Source organism: Ochotona curzoniae, unplaced genomic scaffold, assembly GCF_017591425.1.
Source record: "Ochotona curzoniae isolate NIBS_2020 unplaced genomic scaffold, NIBS_Ocur_1.0 contig_3520, whole genome shotgun sequence".
NCBI lineage: Eukaryota > Metazoa > Chordata > Mammalia > Lagomorpha > Ochotonidae > Ochotona > Ochotona curzoniae.
This window is the reverse complement of record NW_024465894.1, coordinates 6618429-6634823: the sequence shown is the minus strand read 5'-3', so window position 1 is coordinate 6634823 and position 16395 is coordinate 6618429. Positions and strand designations below refer to the sequence as shown.

At 44.9% G+C, this 16395-nt stretch overlaps 1 protein-coding gene across 1 annotated transcript; it reads left to right on the top strand.

The window, feature by feature from the left end:
* The first annotated feature begins 8115 nt into the window (after positions 1 to 8115).
* Positions 8116 to 10006, top strand: SPINT4 (serine peptidase inhibitor, Kunitz type 4). The gene is made up of 2 exons (XM_040981226.1): positions 8116 to 8230; positions 9825 to 10006. The coding sequence occupies exons 1-2, from the start codon at positions 8116 to 8118 to the stop codon at positions 10004 to 10006; spliced, it is 297 nt and encodes a 98-aa protein (XP_040837160.1).
* The last annotated feature ends 6389 nt before the right edge of the window (positions 10007 to 16395 follow it).

Sequence of the window (16395 nt, the reverse complement as noted above, 5' to 3'; positions counted from 1 at the left end):
TCTTCTTCTTACCCCTCCTGTGCCTCTCCCTGCCCAACAACACCACGTGCTTTGCTCATGTCACATTTTCTATATTGACAGACATGTAGGTTGGTTCTACACCGTGGCTACAGCGAGTGGTACTGCCACGGACATAACAGTGTAGCTGTTTCTTCAAGCTTCTGATTACAAGTTCTTCGCATGCATATCAAGATTGGAGTTGCTAGACTGTATATTTAACATTTTCTATGTTTGACATCTTCCAGGAACCTCCTTACTGTCTTCTGAGGCTGCATCAGCTTAAAGGCCGACCACAACGTACGTGAGTTCCCTTCTCTCCACATACTTATCACTACTTTTTCTCTTTTGGCCTTTTGATTATAGCTAGCTTACCTTGGGTGAACCAGTGTCTCATCATAGTGGTTTGAAAAATATTTTCTCTCTTGGGTTGTCATGGTGGCATAGGAAGTTAAACCACTGCCTGTGATGCTGGCATCCCATATTGGAGCACTTGTCCAGATGCTGGCTGCTCTGCTTCCCTTGCAGCCCCCTGCTAATGCACCTGGGGAAGCTGCAGCAGATGCTCCAAGTGCTTGGGCTCTGCCACCCACATGGGACACCCAGATGGAGTCTCTCAGGCTCCTAGCTTCAGCCTGGCCCAGCCCTGGTGGTTGAGGAGTGAAACAGCAGATGGAAAATCTCTTTCAGCCAGTTGCTACTTCTGTCTATGTTATTCTGCTGTTCAGATACATAAAATATTTATATATACATATATATGAAAACCAATTCCTTCCATTTTGTCAGATATGTTGTAATTTTTCTGATTGTTCTTTTGCGGTGCAGAGCTTCTTACGCTGATGCAAGACTGCCTGTTCGTGTTTGATATTTGTGCTTTTTGCCTTCTCCAGGACATTGCCCAGACCAATCTTGGGAAGATTTTTTTCCTAGGCTTTCTTTTAGTAGTTTGAGGACTTCAAGTCACACTTTTCTGTCTTTAATATGTTTTGACTTGCTTTTTGATTCACATGTAAGATGAGGTCCAGTATAATTCTTGTATGTGTGTATATTTAGGTTCCCAGTACCACTTTTTGAAGAGCTTATACTTCCTTCATTCCATTGTGTCTTCTTGGCACCCTGTCAAAGATGAGTCGATGCTACGTCGGAGGAAACGTTGTATGCATTTATGCATCCTGTATTCTGTTCTTTTGGTTGGTCATAGGTCTACTTCCATGCCAGAACCACCTTGGTTTGGTTACTGTAACTTTCTAGCATTCATATATTTTGGATTCACAAATGTAATGCTTCTAGCTTTGATAAAGAAAGTATGATATACAATGGCATATTATTCAGCTATAAAAAGAATGAAATTCTACACTTGTAGAAAAATTGTAGATCCAGAGGATATTATGTGGGGTGAAATACACCAGACATAAGAAGTACCACATATTCTTCCAAGCATGTGGAAGCTAAAATTCTTTAATGACTCAAAAGAGAAAGCATCTACTTGGCTACAAATAGTGTTTTACCAAACTTTGTTTTAAACCCTTGTCAAACAAATTATATACTACAAAGGTCTCAAAGATTTCATGACTGTTTTAAACTTTCATTGCTATTGGGGGGCCGGCCCAGTGGGGGTCACTGGGGGTCTTTCTGACTGGGCTGCAGCTCCCCCTGTGTTACGTGAGGGCAGAGTGTGTGTTGGACAGGGCTGGGTTGCACCACAGCACTGTGCTTTGCTGAGGATGGAAGGCAGAAGATACTGATTAATTCCACCAGTGAAGCTCGACAGAACATTTCCGGGCCAATGGAGACTCTGAGGTGGACTATGACAGCCAATCAACCATGGAATGATTTCCTCATCCTTGGAGCAGCGATAGCAGCACCTCAGATTTATCGAAACCACTTGACCAGAACCCTCAGAAGATGCTCTCCCGCGGGTACCCATTGGGTGGCATCCTCGTCCCCGGGCACTGATGTGGTTGGGAGGCTGGGCGTGGTTGCTCCTCTTATGTCCCCCTCTTCCTCATACACAGGAAGAAGAGAAAATGTGTGAACAGTGGTTCCCCCACTATCCCCTGGTCCTCGACCCTTCCCACCCTGATCAATTACGTAAACATCAAAAATATTATTTTTTTAACAATTTGCTTGCTATTAGTGAAGTTGAATGGTTTACAAAACTTTTCCCCAAGGCTTTCTCTTGAAAGACTATATATTTCACTGTCTGCACATCTGCTTCCAGATTTTTTTTTCCCTCCATTCATATTGCTTTATTCTTCCAGAAAGATACACGTCTTACCTTAACCTTCTGAGGAAGATTCTCTCCCATTTGTCACACCCCAGCAAGGGCTGTTGGTGTAGCCCAGGAGGGACAGCCAGACACACACACTGAAGTCAGAGAGGTTGGAATCCCAGCCCCTAAAACTCAGCTTAACATAACCTGGCAGCATGTGTCACTCCCCAGAGCCCTCGATCCTGGTATTCCAGCAGCAACATTACAAATGCTGAATGGAGGAAGTGCTGGGTGCTGAGTAGATGTGAAGTCAACAGGAACCACGGTCCATGCGCGCTCAGGGCAGCCAGCGGGATTAGCTCTGTGGTGGCTTCTCCCTGTGAACAGTGTGGATGGGCATCTAGCCCTCAGGACACATGCTGTCCCGCCATGGAGGAACAGCGTGGACAGGGAACCAGCCAAGCAAACCAGAACCGGAAGCCTCTGCGGGATGACACTCACAGCCTCAGGACCCTGACCCCCACCTACCTCGGAACATACCTGGACCGAAGTGGCCAAGGATTGTCTCCCTGGTGGCTCTTTGAGCTCTCTTTGGGGGACCGTGGAACCCTGGACAAGCGGCAGGCTGTGGGCAGAACACACTGCAATGACTCAAGTTTTCATCTGTCTGCTGGCTGCGGCAGATCTGTGAGTTTCCTGTCCAATCATGCGTTGAGTCCACACAGAACACTGTCTCTAAATGCCTCCTGTTCGTGCTCACTTCAGCAGCACATATAGCTAATTCTTCTTGTTCCACTTGCTGCAGGCGACAGAGATAAGACAGAACACTGTGGACTTGCAGCAGCTGAGCCTTCCACAGCACACACGTACACTCAGCACACACACGTATGCTCGCAGAGTAGCCTGGGGAGATGACAGAGCTGAAGGAGGTACCCAGTTTCTCTCACACTGTACGACCAGGTCTCTAAAGCCCACCCGTCTGTCTGGCGTGATCGTATCACTAACTTCTAGTGGCCTTTGTGCTAATGAATAACAAGAACTCTTCCAAGAGAGCTTAGGAGAGGTCACATAGGGCATGGGTATAAAACATGGACCTGTGCTTGATCAGACCCTAGCTCTCATAAGAAATGAGACACATGTACGTCCTCATCTGTAAAGTGAGAATGATCACACGCTATCAGCGCTTTGCCTCACAGGAAAGTCAGGAGGACTCTATGTGTAAAGCTCTGAGGTCAAGGTCAGAAAGCAGGCAGTGCCAGGTAAGGTTTGTTAGTTCAGTGAGACATTGTGATGAACATAACAACAACACTTGTTTAAAAATATCCTCAGGGCGTAGATGCAATGTCTTAGTGTTTAAAGTTCTCTGCTTGCACACGCCTGCATCCCATGTAGGCGCTGGTTCTTGTCCCAGCTGCTCCATTTCCCATCCAGCTCCCTGCTTGTGGCCTAGGAAAGCAGTAGAGGATGGCCCAAAGCCTTGGGACCCTGCACCTGCATAGGAGACCTGGAAGAAGCTCCTGGCCCCGGCTTTGGATCAGCTCAGCTCTGGCCGTTGCAGCCTCTTGGGGAGTGAACCAGCAGATAGGAGATCTTTCTGTCTCTCCTTCTCTCTGTAAATTGATTTGCCAATAAAGACAAATAAACCTTTCTTTAAAATGTATGGTAGTATTGTGGGACAGAGGTTTGTACAGCTGCTGCCTACAGTTCTGGTGTTCCGTGTCGACGCTGTTTGAGCACCAATTACTGGGGTTCCAATTCAATTCCCTGCTAAGGCACCTGGGAGGGCAGAAGATGATCCAAATGGTTCAGCCCTGCACCCATGTGGGAGACACGAAGAGGCGTCTGGCTCTTGGCTTTGTTCTGGCCCAGCCCTGGCCATTGCAGCCATGTGGGGAGTGAGTCAGAGAATGGAAGATTGTCTCCTTATCTTACTTCTCTAATTGTTATCTTTAACCCTTATTTATACTCCTTCAGAACTCTAGCCTTCCCACTTTTTACTTGTTGGATATTATGGTTTGTGGTGAATTCAGTCTGTGATAATAGAGCAGATTGAAATTATACCTCTGCAAAAAATAAAGAAACAGAAGGGAAATTAAGAGGGGAAGAGGAAGAGAGGAAAGTATGGTTGTCTTCTTGGAACCTTATAAATAAAATACACAAAATGCATTTTTTATGTTAGTAAAAACACAATTAAAAGTGGTGTGGATTTGAAAACACTTCCTGGCCCAGTAGTGGCATCACTGGGAGGTGCCTGGGTTGCTGTCAAGCCCTTCAGAATTGGAACACATAGGGGAAGCACAGTCACAGCCCACCGACTCCAGGATTCTTCCCCTCCCTTCTTGAAGCAGCCATCCTTGGCCAGGACTACCTGTGCTGCCAGCACCACGAAGCCTGTACTGCTTCTCCACTTCCTGCTGGTGCCCGGGAGGCCCAAGCAGCACTTACTAAGTAGATGCAGGGTCCAGTGCCAGGTAAGGGAAGCAGCCACTGTGCAGCAGAGAGGATCTGCGAGCAGTCTGACACACCTCCTGAAAAAGTGCAACGTCAAGGCCTTACTGCCTTCAGTCGCTTGCTTTCAATCTCTGTCCCATTTTTTTTTTTAATTGCACCACCCTGGGCAAAGCAGCTGAACCTCTGATTTTACCCTTGTAGTGGATCTTAATGATGTTGGAATAACCAGGAAGGAAAACCAAGACAGCCATGCAGATATAGGGGACCCTTTCTATACCATGGTACCTGCTCAGAAAGTACCAAGGACCGTACATGCTATCAGCTTCCTCATGGAGCTGAACCTTGCTGCCCCCGGTTCTTCGATGCATGCCTGTGCTTGATCCCCTCTTTCATGCATGCAAAGAAGGAAGAAAATGAAGCTGGAATCTACATAACATTAAACTTGAAGAGTATTTCCTTAAAAGAAACATTAGGAAGTCTTATGCTTTGTTTTGTTCAAACATACAAAGGTGTTGAACAATTAACAATGGTTATCACCAACAGGACGGTGTAGAGTTTGTCTCAACAGCCAGCACTGCCCAGTTCAACCTAATAAGAGCAGCATGTCAACCTTGACCAATAACAAATGGGAAAGCACATCCATTTAACAAGTCTGCACTCCTCTGTGGGGACAGCACCAGAAGAGGGATGTATATGGAAGTTCAGGTGTCCAGGCCTGAAGACCTGGAGGAGGTTCCAGGCTCCTGGCTTCAGATCGGCGCAGCACAGGCCATTGCGATCACTTGGGGAGTGAATCATCAGATGGAAGATCTTGCTCTCTGTCTCTCCCCCTCTCTATAGATCTGACTTTGTAATAAAAATAAATAAATCTTAAAAAAAAAATTTTTTTCTCTAAGGTTAAGAATTTGCCTAGGGAATACTTAAAACTATTTTTTTTTTTCTCCAAAAGCACACACAGGAAACTAAAAGATGCTTTGCCTAACTCCTCTACGCAGAGCATTTGGCAAAGCTGGGGTCCGGCCTGGGGACCTCAGGAATGCCCCGTTTCCTCTTCTAGGTCAGAACTGCCTTTGCAGCGACCACTTGGTCTCTTGCTCCAGTAGTCCCCTGCAGGGGCTATCTGTGCAGTGCCTGGCGCAGCAAGTGGTCCAGGATGTGCGCAGCTCAGGGAGGCACACACACAGCCCGAGGGGAGAACAAAGCACTCAGACCTGCTCTGCTGGGGAATGAGCTCTTCCAGCCTCGGTCGGAAGGACAGGAAATCAGGCGGAACCCTTCACCCTGTCTGTGACTTTGGTCAGCTCACGGAGGTCATCAATGTCCCCCTGTGTCATGGGAAAAGAGAATCCTCACGCCTTGGGGTCCTGTGAAGATTACACTAGGCCATATCAAAGCTGCCAGCAACTCACGTCACTCGAGTTTCACTTTTTCTCCCTTAAAAAGAAGGGGGAGGGTGGCATTGTGGCAGAACAGGTTAAGCCACTGTCTGTAATGGCAGCATCTCCTAGGGGCGCTGTTTGAGCCCCAGCTGTTCTGCTAATGCACCTGGGAAAACAACAGAGGATGACCCAAGTCCTTGGTCATCTTTTTCCTAATGCACCTGGGAGACCCAAATGAAACTTCTAGCTCCTGGCTTCCATTTGGCCTGGCCCCAACTGCTACAGCTATTTGAGGAACGAATCAGCAGACAGAATCACTCTCTATAACTCTGCTTTTCAAATAAATAAAATAAATCATTAAAAAAAAATAAAAAAGAATGGGAGCCTGGCACAGTAGCTTGGTGAATAATATCCTCGCCTTGCATGCACCGGGATCCCATAAGGATGCCAGTTCATATTCGAGCTGCCCCACTTCCCTTCCACCTCCTTGCTTGCGGCCTGGGAAATAAGATAGCCCAAAGCCTTGGGACCCAGTACCCACACGAAAGACCCCAAAAGGGCTCCTGGCTCCTGGCTTTGGATCGGCTCAGCTCCGGCCGTTGTGGCCAGTTGGGGAGTGAACCAGCAAATGGAAGATCTTTCTGTAACTCTGACTTTCCAATAAAATATATATATATATCTTTAAAAAAAAAAAAAGAACGGAAGGGAGAGGACCTTAGTATCATAATTCTGATGTTACAAGAACGACGAATAGGAATCTTCCATCATTCCACCACAAAACCAAGGGAGTATTCATCCCAGATGTATCCCGTGATTGATTCTGTTCCAGAGTGTTTGTAAACAGCTGGCCTAGGGCCTTGTGCCCTTCCCAGAATTGGCACATTAGAATGGTGGTGTTTCACTGTCAGTAGATAGTGTGAGTTCCAGCTGAGTTGAAAAATAAAGAATTGGCATGTAGACCGGGCCAGCCAGAGAAAGAGCAAAGGGTCGAGAGTTTATGTTGGCAGTGGGGAGGCTCGCCCAGCGAGCCCTGAGGGTCAGCACTCCTGGAGTGCCATGTGACCTGAGACACTGAGTCGGGCCTGAACTGAAGAGGGTCTTTAAGTTAGACTAAGGAAATTCAGTGCATGGGGGAATCCTTAAGTGATTAACTGCAGCTGTGTGGAGTTACTGAATTGTGGTCATTTGGGAAGATGCAGCTCAACTTGGCTGCATGCGCTGGAGACCAGGGCTGGAGGTGGATGACACCGGAAGTACTCAGGCCCAGGAGGCAAAGGCTCATAGCAAAATTATAGTGAAGTGAAGAGGAAGGGCGAGTAAGATGGGAGGTGACATGTGAAACTCACATACTGGCTGTCAAAATACGGCATTTGTCATACATGATGATCAGTGAAATGCAGATCTGTAGAGAAAAGAAGAGACAGAAAGATCCTCCATCCACTGGTTTATTCCCCAAATGGCCACGATTGTCCGAAGCCAGGAGCCAGGAGCCAGGAGCCAGGGGCTTCATCCAGATCCCCCATTTGGGTGCAGGGTCTCAAGGGTTCAGGCCATCCTCTGCTGCTTTCCCAGGCCATAAGCAGGGAGTTGGACTGGAAGCAGCCAGGACAGGAGCAGCACCCACACACCCACATGAAATGTTGGCGCTTGCAGGTGGGGAACTAGCCTGTGACTGGTAGTGCCAGTCCCTACTTCCATTATTGTCAGATTTATTCCTTTTTTTTTTTTTTTAATGTACCAAGATTAGTGTCTTTGCTATAGAAGGCCAAAGAAGGAAAAGGAAGCAGTCGTGTTAATTCCTTGCTCTGCTGGTTCTACCCTCTGTGGTTAAACATAGGCAAAAGCTCTGACCCCTTACATTAATATGATTTCTAGAAGAATGTGGGACTGACTCACTATCAGGGCGTCTAATCAGTTGGAACCTTAGCCTTTATGGCTGGGTACCCAAGCACTCAATGATCAACTTAGTGCCCAGTCCTAGCCCTTGGGGTAGGTGAGCTCAGTGCTCTCAAGTATCAAACCTAAAATATAAAACCAGCTGATGCTGAGACTCTCCCACCAGCTACAGGTGGCACCATGAAGCTTACTCTGCTGGCATCTCTTCTAGGAATCCTCATCTTCTGCTCACTAACCCCCCAAGTATTGGGTGGCGTTCAAAATCTTCTTCAGGCCATATGTGGGGACCTCAAAGGTATGAAGTTAAGGCAGAAACTAAATTCAAAGACCAAGGAAGAATGAGAGAGAAAATGTTTGAAATAAGTGTGCTCTCTTGGTGGTGCTAGCATCCTGGGAGCACCCAGGGATTCTGAGGGTACCAACTCAGAACATTACTGACCATGGAGTTGTCATGACGATATGTGGGATGATGAAAAAATCAGGTGTGATACAAATAAATCCTTTCACAGATAAACTTTGCATGCCAGTCAAACATACTAGGAGTATTTCAGTTTTGGTTTTTTTTTCTTTAAAGCAGAAAGACATAGGAAAAGACAGACACACAGATAGATCTCTTGTCTGCCACAACAGTCAGGGTGGAGCCAGGATCAAGGACTCAGATCGAGGTTTCCATGTGTGAGGCAGGATCTCAGCTCCTAGAACCACAACCTGTGGCCTTCAAGGGTTTGCATTGACAGAAAGCTGACAACAGGAGCAGAGGCAGCATTGAAACCCAAGCATCCTGCTGAATAATGTGGGCAACCCGAGTGGCACCTTGACAACCATGTGCCAATGCCCTACCTCCAGAAGCATTTTGAACTGGGAGATTTGGGAACAATTTCAAAGATCCAAGACTCTTTTCAAGACCATGTCCTGGGATGAGAGAGCACATGGTTGCAGACTGAGCAAACGGATTCATTTTCAGCATCTGGACTCTGAGCATGTAGAAAACACTTGTTTCTCTGTTGAAAGAAGATCATAATGTATAGGAAAGGCAATAGGATTTTATTCCATAGTCTTCGCATTCAGGCTTTGTGCTTCCTCGGTGGCAGGAAATGTCTATCCATGAAGCAAATCTTCAGAGTCTAGCTGTGCCGTTTAGTATGTGTGGGTTCACGAAGAAGTGACTCTGTTGCCTACTGTCTCTTAGCCTCAGTGTCTACATGTGGAAACTAGAAGTACCTGCTTCAGAGGGTGTTTGTGATGACAAGTAAAATATGCATGTGACTATACTCCAAAAGTAAGTTTTACCAGAGTAAATTCCAGGGAAACACCTATTTGGTGTGTTGTCAATATAAGCATGTTTGCGGCTGCTTCAACCACATACTACCCAGCTCTTACCAGTAAAAACAGGATCTGTCCCCATGAAGGCAAGATAAGCTGACAGAGAATGGGGCGAAAGTGCATCAAGTCAACCATGCTGCTTCTTGAAATAGCACCAAGCACAGTTACCTGATTTTGCAATGCAGAGAACATTGTGAGTGTATGTAATCTCTAGAGTGTTCTGAACCATATACTCTGTGTGGGCAGTTAAAAAGGAAAGACGATAATGATGTGGGGGAGAGGCAATCTCACCTTTGTAAGCTGTAAGACATAAAATGTGGGCGAAACTCACTCTTTTGCACAAGCTAGTGACAGACCCAGCCCCTCAGTGCTCAGGACCACCACATGGAGGGTCATCAGTTTGACCCACTCAAGGGCCACCTTGCCTAATGACTCTAATTCCCAGAAAAAAATTTAGATGTTTTCCAGGCATCTTAAAGTTAGTCATGTTTTCAGACTACAGTGATGCAGCCTTTCTTCCCAGTCCCAAACAACTCCTCTAACTCATTGGGAACCCCCCCTTGCAGATCCCTGCAAATTGGATGTCAACTATGGAAGTTGCTATGAAAAGCATGTGAGTTTCTTTTACAACAAAAGTTCCAAAGCATGTGAACGGTTTGTGTACTCGGGCTGTAATGGCAACCTGAACAACTTCCGGCTTAAAATAGAATGTGATGTTGCCTGCGTGGAAGAATACCGACAAAAGTAAGCAGCCCGGTCTTGTCGTGGGTCCTTGAGGGAGGAAAGGGGTGGTTCTAAGGTCCCAGATTAGAGTAAATGCTTCAGGATCCAACTCTGATTTGGGATGGGGAAAGCAGAGAGTTATTCTGATGAAAGAATTCAACAGTTGGGTTGGATCTCAGGATTGTTTGTAGTCAAGAAATCCAAAGTCCAGAGAAAACACACACCTACTGAACACACACCTACTGAACACACACCATAAACCAGGTGCTTCTTGAGGCAATTCACATATACCAAACCTGATAGAGGTAAATGACTGGTCCAAGTTTTCATTATAAAATATAATTTGAAAACATGGGTGATGGTCACCCAATTCTTAACCATCTTACCCACACAAGATTAACCATACAAAATTCATGCACCCTCAGACCTTGAAATCTCCATGCTATTTCACAACACAATTAAGCTCTGAGCATCCCCTTGACCATCTCCCAGCCACTGGAGCCGCAGAAGGTCAGTGGAGCCTAACAGGGCCAAAGTGTAGCTGCTTCCCAAGAACAGATGGCGTATCCTTGGGAAGACTCCTTTTTGCTCAGAAATCTCCTTTTGCTCATTTTGAATTCCCATTCAATCTTTGCGACAGTTGGCACCAAAGAGGCAATAAATAAGTTTCCAGTGACCAAAGAAGTGAGAAATTAATCAATGGAAACAGAAAAAAAAAAAAAAAAAAAACCCCACCGAAAAAACAAAGCATCGTCTTAGCTTATTTTAGGATACATAGAACCTATAGGAGCCCAAGGAGACATTTCAAAACCTGTATCACAGATCTGTTTGGGTTTTGTTTCATATTTCCTTTTTTATTTTTGCTTAAACAGGATTGGAAAACAAGCAAGTGAACCCCAAATTCCTTAATGAACCATCTGAGATGGCGCAAGAAAATCTACAGCGCTCTTTTTAATACTTCCATAGTTCTTGAAACTGCAACTTACTATTTCCCTCGCTCTTTTGTTGTCTGTCTTTGGAAATCACTGAATTGCCATTAGAGTGACAGCATCTTTGTGTCACCCCTCCTTCCTCTCCCCTCGCCTTGACTACAGAATGTCGGCTGCTGCAACCTGCTGGGCCTCCCCTAGCCCTGGTGATATTTTTCAGACATTCTCACGATTATAACACTATCCCACAAGTAAGCTACCAAAACTTATACGATTTGTTTCCCTTCCTCTATTGATTTGAACTTCCTAGTGGAACCCCAATATCAAATCTGTGTACCCTTTTGACCTTGAAGCCAACTCTAGCAGTGACTCTTACACTCATATAAAATAGCCCTACATTCACAACAAACGTTTCTTGGTTGTTTCCTGAGTCATGTCTCTGAAGCCTTGAAAATCACCTGGTCTGAGCCTGGCACGGTGGCCTAGCGGCTAAACTCCTCGCCTTGAACGCTCTGGGATCCCATATGGATGCCGGTTCTAATCCCGGCAGCTCCACTTCCCATCCAGCTCCCTGCTTGAGGCCTGAGAAAGCAGTCAAGGCTGGCCCAGTGCTTTGGGATCCTACAACCGTATGAGAAACCTGGAGGAGGTTCCTGGCTCCTGGCTTCGGATCGGCACAGCACCAGCCATTGCACTCACTTGGGGAATGATTCATCGGATGGAAGATCTTCCTCTCTATCTCTCCTCCTCTCTGTATATTTGATTTTGTAGTAAAAATAAATAAATCTTTAAAAAAAATCACCTGGTCCTTTTTATGAGTAGCTCTTTGGTCATATTTCAGGTCTGCCATCATTGAATCGTAACTTGCCTATTATCAGTTTTCTGTGAAAAGGAATCATTTTCTTCTGTCCTGTTACTCTGTTTCAGCTACTCCTCCCTCCAAAAAAAAGAAAAAAATGATCAAAGAAACATCGATTTTCAAGACTCTTGAATATAAGGTTACAAGATCAACATAGCCATGTTTTGCTCAGCTATGAAAATCTCAGATCAGGAATTTGTTTTTCATATATTTGAATTAAATTCCCTAAAGTAATAAGACATATTCTGGCACCCATCATTGCCTTCTGTGTACCCACCCTGTCTATTCTGCACACAAAACCCAATTGCTCAACTCTGAGTCACAACTGAACTGTTCGCTACATCAACATCAAAGGTATTGCAAGCCAGAGAGACCCTGCAACCAGGCACACAATCCTCAGAAAACAAAATAATGTTAAAAAAAAAGGCAGATAAAACTAAAAGATAATACTTTGAAAAGCTTAAGAAGCTGCAGAAAGCATTGGCAAGCCAATTAAGTAAAAAAAAAAAATAGTGTGTCGGGGGGAATGTTCATCAACAGGGCAAATAAAAATTATAATATTCTCATTCAAAAGTGATAATATAGAAATGAAAGTATATGAGCCAGAATATACACAGAAAGGTGGATTTTGGAAAACTGATGTTTACTGAAAAAAAGTATAAACCCAAAAAACATAATTCACAAAACACAAAATAATAAACATTTTATTCTTTGCAAACCAAGGATATTATTATACAGGTACTTATACAAGAAGACATGAAATGTGTTTTCGCAAAAATTTATTGACATTTCAATGTAAAAATAATAACAGACTATTGACCTTTATAACACAAGCCTAATAATAGAATGGAGTGGATAGGTTAGAGCTCACATTTTGCTTAGTTAAAATTCAAAATTGATGTTCTTGATTCACAAAAGTTGAGTTCAACTATGTATCTGTTACAACTGATCTGATGAAATTGCATGAGCGTTATCTTTGAAGCTGTGTTATATACATGTGATTATATTGCAGATCAGTTACCTCTTTAAAATTAGGTACAAGTTCGTCTCTAGCTTTTAGAAATACGCATATTAGATTTTTTTCTCCTTAACGAATCTTAATATTGGCATCTGACATCAAGGCCCTTCTACAGAAGTTCTTCAGATTTTCTGCGTCTATTGTTTTTAAGATTTTTTTTTTTTTTAATCAGCTATACAGAGGAGGGACAGAGTCGAAAATCTTCTGTCAGGGGTGTTGTGGATTTTCACAGAGGTGATCTCAGAATTTCTACACAGCACATTTGAGTCAAATATAACATGAGGGTCATGATGCAGAGTGAGCAGGGAAATTTCATGCCTTGTCCTCACAGAATTAACACTTTGGAGGAGGCCTGGAACGATGGCTCAATTGACTAATCGTCCCCTTCGCAAGCGCTGGGATCCCATAGGTTACTGGTTCACGTCCACTGCTCCACTCCCATCCAGCTCCCTGCTTGTGGCCTGGGAAAGCAGAAGAGCATGGCCCAAAGCCTTGGGACCCTGCACCTGCGTGGGAAACCCAGAAGAATTCCTAGTTTTGAATCGGCTCAACTCTGGCCATTGAGGCCATTTGGGGAGTGAACCAGCAGATGAAAGATCTGTCTTTCCTTCTCTCTCTATAATCTACCTTTCAAACTAATACACAAATATGTCCTTAAATTTTTTTTTTTTTGGATGAGAGAGGGACACTAATCTCTCTGGCAAAAATTATAAATCACCATCACTTATTTGTGAATAAAGCACAAGATGCTAGAAAAAGGTGTAGCAAGAGAACTTAGTAGGTCCACAGATTTGAAGAAACACTTCCCATAGGAAGTGACACCTGAGCGGATATCTGAGGCATAACGAAGGAAAACCAGACAAAATGGGAGCCCACAGGAACTCCCAGCAGAAGGGAAAACACATCGACCTTGACGCACAGCTGCATCTCCCTATGACCATTTAGTTGCCTCTAGATGTTGCCACGCACAAACGGAACTTCACACTGAGCAGCAGTAACTTGCTGCTCCACGTGTTTTGGTGTGAAAGGCCTGTCCTTCAGGAGCGTGCCACAGCCTCACTCAGGAGGGAAACCGAGGCATTCGTTACTTTCTAAAAGGATGGGATTGGCAACGGGTTGATGCGGAGAAAGAGCAGATCCGAATTCGTTCCAAGAGTCTTTCACGCTAAAGGAGAAAATACAGACTTTTGGCTGTCGTGTGGACCAGTTTGAAATCAGGTTGATGCATCAATGTCTTAGCAAATTAGACACCCCAGCTGGAAGTTCCTGTTAAACACACAGAAATTCCAACCTAAACGTTCTAGAAACAGGTTCCAACCTTGTATCCTTCTAGCAAGTCCTCTAAGGTAGAATTTGACCTTATCCGCTGCCCCAAATCCTCTGGCCCATAGCTCCCCTCACATGAAATGGACGAACATGGGTTATTTCCTCCAATTCCCCGCCCCCAAGCATGTAAGTTTCCTCTGCCTGATGGGAAACTTTTTTTTTTTCCCTCTGTCTTTCAACAAAATGGGGCTGTAAATATTTTTTCACTTTTCCTAAGTTTTATTGTGTGACAGAGGGCTACTTATAAATCAGGAGCTGTTTTCTCATCCTTGCACTGCTGAATCCTGGGAACCCCGAATGAGGTCCTAACTGTGGGTTTTAGGATCCCAGCCAGCGCCGCAGAGCCAAGCATGGCCTATTCTGCGCCTGATTGATTTAAAACACCTTTCTCACTAGGTCAGACCACTGCTGGGCTCACTGGGTGACAAAGCCCTTCTCGCTGCCCTTCCTTTAAGAGATCTCCACCAGACAAAGTCGAGACGGTTTCATTAAAATACACATTAACTAGAGTTAATGGCTCTCTGGTTTCCACCTCATAAAGCTCTCATCCCATGTCTCACAGGTCATGCCCATCCTGAACTGGAACACTGCACCTGTTCCCATGTGGAGAGACCAGCACACTCTCATCCCTTATTTTCACATAACCAACCAAGTACTAAGGAGATTGAAATCCATGTGATTGGTTACCTGCCTCCCCAGAACACAGGAGCATCCATGTGAAGAATGCCGAGGCAACCAGGACTCTAGCAGGTTCCTAACCAAATGCTGTCCATCTTCCCTTCCACGCAGTCCCGCAGCTGCCTGGGCTGCTCCCTGCAGAGGCCTTGGGGGCCGGTGAGCAGGACACCCAAGGACCTTGGCTCCTTGGAGGTCACAGCCCTCTACATTCCTTGCCAATACTGACTCAGCATTCTCACCCCCAGGAGGCACTACAAACACCTTTACTGCTAGTTTCTTCAACAAGGATCTTATTTATATACATTTCTATAGCTAGATTCAATTTTTCTTTTTTTTTTTAAGATTTATTTTTATTGCAAAGTCAGATATACAGAGAGGAGGAGAGACACAGAGGAAGATCTTCCATCCAATGATTCACTCCTCAAGTGACTACAATGGCCGGAGCTGCACCGATCTAAAGTTGCCAGGATTAGAACTGTTGCCCATATGGGATCCTGGCACATTCAAGGCAAGGACTTTAGCTGCTAGGCCATGGCGCCAGGTCCTAGATTCAATTTTTTTTTTTTACAAACTCTGTCTTCTTACTAAAGTGAATGTAGTCTAATTCAGGAATATTTCAGACAAGTTCAAATATTTTCATTATGGCTCAAACCTAGCTACTTTAACATAAATACAAAAGCATTTCAAAAAGTTCACTGAAAAGATGAAATTAGAAGATAAAATTCTCAGGGCCCAGTACGGTAGCCTAGTAGCTAAAATGCTCCCTTGCATCTGCTAGGATCCCATATGTGTGCTGGTTCATATCCTGGCTGCTCCACTTCCCATCCAGCTCCCTGTTTGTGGTCTGCAAAAGCAGTGGAGGACGGCCCAAAGCGTTGGAACCCTGCACCTGTGTGGGAGACCTGGAAGAAGCCCCCGGCTTCAGATCAGCTCAGCTCAGCTCAGCTGTTACAGTCACTTGGGGAATGAACCAGCAGATGGAAAATCTTTGTCTCTCCTCTCTGTAAATCTATCTTCCCAATAAAAAAGAATAAATATTTTTTTAAAGATAGGTTTATTTTGGTGCCAAATAATCTACACAGTTTTTATAATCTATGCAGGTTTTTTTTCAGAATTTGCATTTTCTGCAAACATTTTAAAGACCCCTTACATTCATTCTCTTGCAGTTTTGTCTTCTGCTGTTACATTTCTATTAGAGTTTTCTGCTTTCTTTTTATTGTGGTAGAATACATAAAACCTCAAAGTGACCATCTTCACCATGCGCACAGTGCAGTGCCATGAAGCTCATCACACCGCGGTGGGACCACTGCTCCCCTCCTCCACAACACTTCTCCTCTTGAAGGATAAGGCTCTGCACCCCGGAAACAGCAGTGCCCCATGTCCCTCCTGCCCCGAGCACCCAGTAGGAAACAATTTATTCTCTTCTTGAATATTTTATTAATGAATTACTTTTTTAATTCTGTAGGAATAGCAGCAGAGAGCTAGAGCTTTCACGTGCTGGTCCATTCCTCAGTTGCGTGTGGTGCCCACGGCTGAACCAGAACACAGCCTGGAGCCAGGAATCCCATCCACGTGGCTTCCGGGGTGGCAGGGACCCAGATCCT

Excerpts from the sequence above, each read along its gene's own strand:
- SPINT4 (XM_040981226.1), top strand. The coding sequence starts at position 8,116 with ATGAAGCTTACTCTGCTGGCATCTCTTCTAGGAATCCTCATCTTCTGC. Across the intron at positions 8,231-9,824 it reads CATATGTGGGGACCTCAAAG|ATCCCTGCAAATTGGATGTC; the intron begins GTATGAAGTTAA and ends CCCCCCTTGCAG.